At 41.1% G+C, this 1,529-nt stretch overlaps 1 protein-coding gene across 1 annotated transcript in view; it reads right to left on the bottom strand.

Annotated features, from left to right (window-relative positions):
* Nucleotides 1-91: 91 nt before the first annotated feature.
* The window catches only part of LOC101849494 (sialin), a gene marked incomplete at its 5' end in the record, with an annotated part of 5,455 nt that continues 4,017 nt past the window's right edge, over nucleotides 92-1,529 (bottom strand). Inside the window, 2 exon segments of the mRNA XM_013087894.2 lie at nucleotides 92-380; nucleotides 1,193-1,320. Coding sequence (XP_012943348.2) covers nucleotides 207-380; nucleotides 1,193-1,320 — 302 coding nt within the window.

Genomic DNA, 1,529 nt, shown 5'->3' with positions numbered 1-1,529 from the left:
ACACACACACACAAACACACACACAAACACTTACGCACACGTGTGCGCGTGCGTACACACACACACACACACACACACACACACACACACACACACACACACACACAGAGACAAACACACACACATGCACATCTGGTTGTACTCCTTAGAGGATACAAAAACATATCTAGAGATGAAATTTTCCATGAACTGCAAATTCACAAGCTTTACAATACAAACTCACTACTCGCCTGCTTTATGTCGTATTTAAGGACTTGCTTCATGAATGTGGGCAAGCCTGTGAGAAGTGTGTAGTGCATCCAGTTGTTACACAGGTGAGCGCCCAGGCACATCCACATTGCACGTGACTTGACCACTGACTTCCAGGGTACTTTGAATTTCTGAAACGAAATAAAACTCGATTTTTCCCCAAACGTTAAACAGCTGGACTGGTCGAGTACGCCACTGGTAGTTCTTCAGTTCTTTATGCTTTCTCTGATGCTTCCGTCTATATGTACCAGTCTTGCTTTTCCTGAGCATTGAATAATTGTTGCGTTGATGCGCTCTTAGATTCTTTGGGGGCAACAAAAAAACTCTTTGAGAACTCATTTAGAGAGGAATGATGAAAACGAGAGAGAGGCGGGGTGTAGGGGGAGAAAGAGAGAAAGACTTTGCTTTGTCGTTGTCATTCTACTCTCATTATCATAACTATTGCCTTTTACTATTAATACTAGTATTATTAGCATTGTTATCAGTATTGACATGTCATCACCACCATGAGATTGATATCGTTTTCATCATTATTATGATTATCATATATCTTAATGATTATATATAATTGTTGTCATCATTCCTGATGCTACTACGACTGCTGCTGTTTTTACTGTTGTTGTTTTGTTGTTGTTGCTGAGAACAAAATAACAGCCCCTTAAACTGGTTTCATAAATTACTCATCGAAAAATATCATTAATTTATCAAAACAAGTTTGTTGAAATACCCAGAAAAGAAATCAAACCCATCCGTCCAGCTGGAATCGTTTTTGATATGTTGAGATACTAGATAGCCAAAGGCACAAAACATCCGTTGAAAATGGACACTTTGGGCACTTTTTGTGGAAAGCAGACAAATTATTTTTAAAAAACGTTCTGTTACAACTGGACCGGTAAAAAAACGATGTGTCAAAATAAGACTCGTAGGCACCCTGCTTAATTACCTTGGTCTGTTTGTCTCCCCTGTGGCTGACGATGTAATCTCGCTCTGCCTGTGAGATGCTGGGGTGATCTTCCGGGGAGTCGTACACGAACACAAACCACGCAAACACCCAGATGAACGCTGCACCTCCTGAAAAGAGGCAGTTTCAATGATGAATGAATAGCGCCTATAGCATTCTTTCGATCTGCAGGCGGCGCTGGTGTTATTATAGCAGTTTGTTAACTTGATCTAGGAACAGGAAGTTCGAGGTTCGAAACGGAGTGAGTTCCGAACTATTTTTTCTGTCTGTCTGTCTGTCTGTCTGTCTGTCTGTCTGTCTGTCTGTCTGTCTGTCGTCT

The sequence above is a fragment of the Aplysia californica genome, unplaced genomic scaffold (genome assembly GCF_000002075.1).
Source record: "Aplysia californica isolate F4 #8 unplaced genomic scaffold, AplCal3.0 scaffold00656, whole genome shotgun sequence".
NCBI lineage: Eukaryota > Metazoa > Mollusca > Gastropoda > Aplysiida > Aplysiidae > Aplysia > Aplysia californica.
Note: the sequence above shows the minus strand (reverse complement) of the source record. Positions and strands in the feature narration are given on the sequence as shown.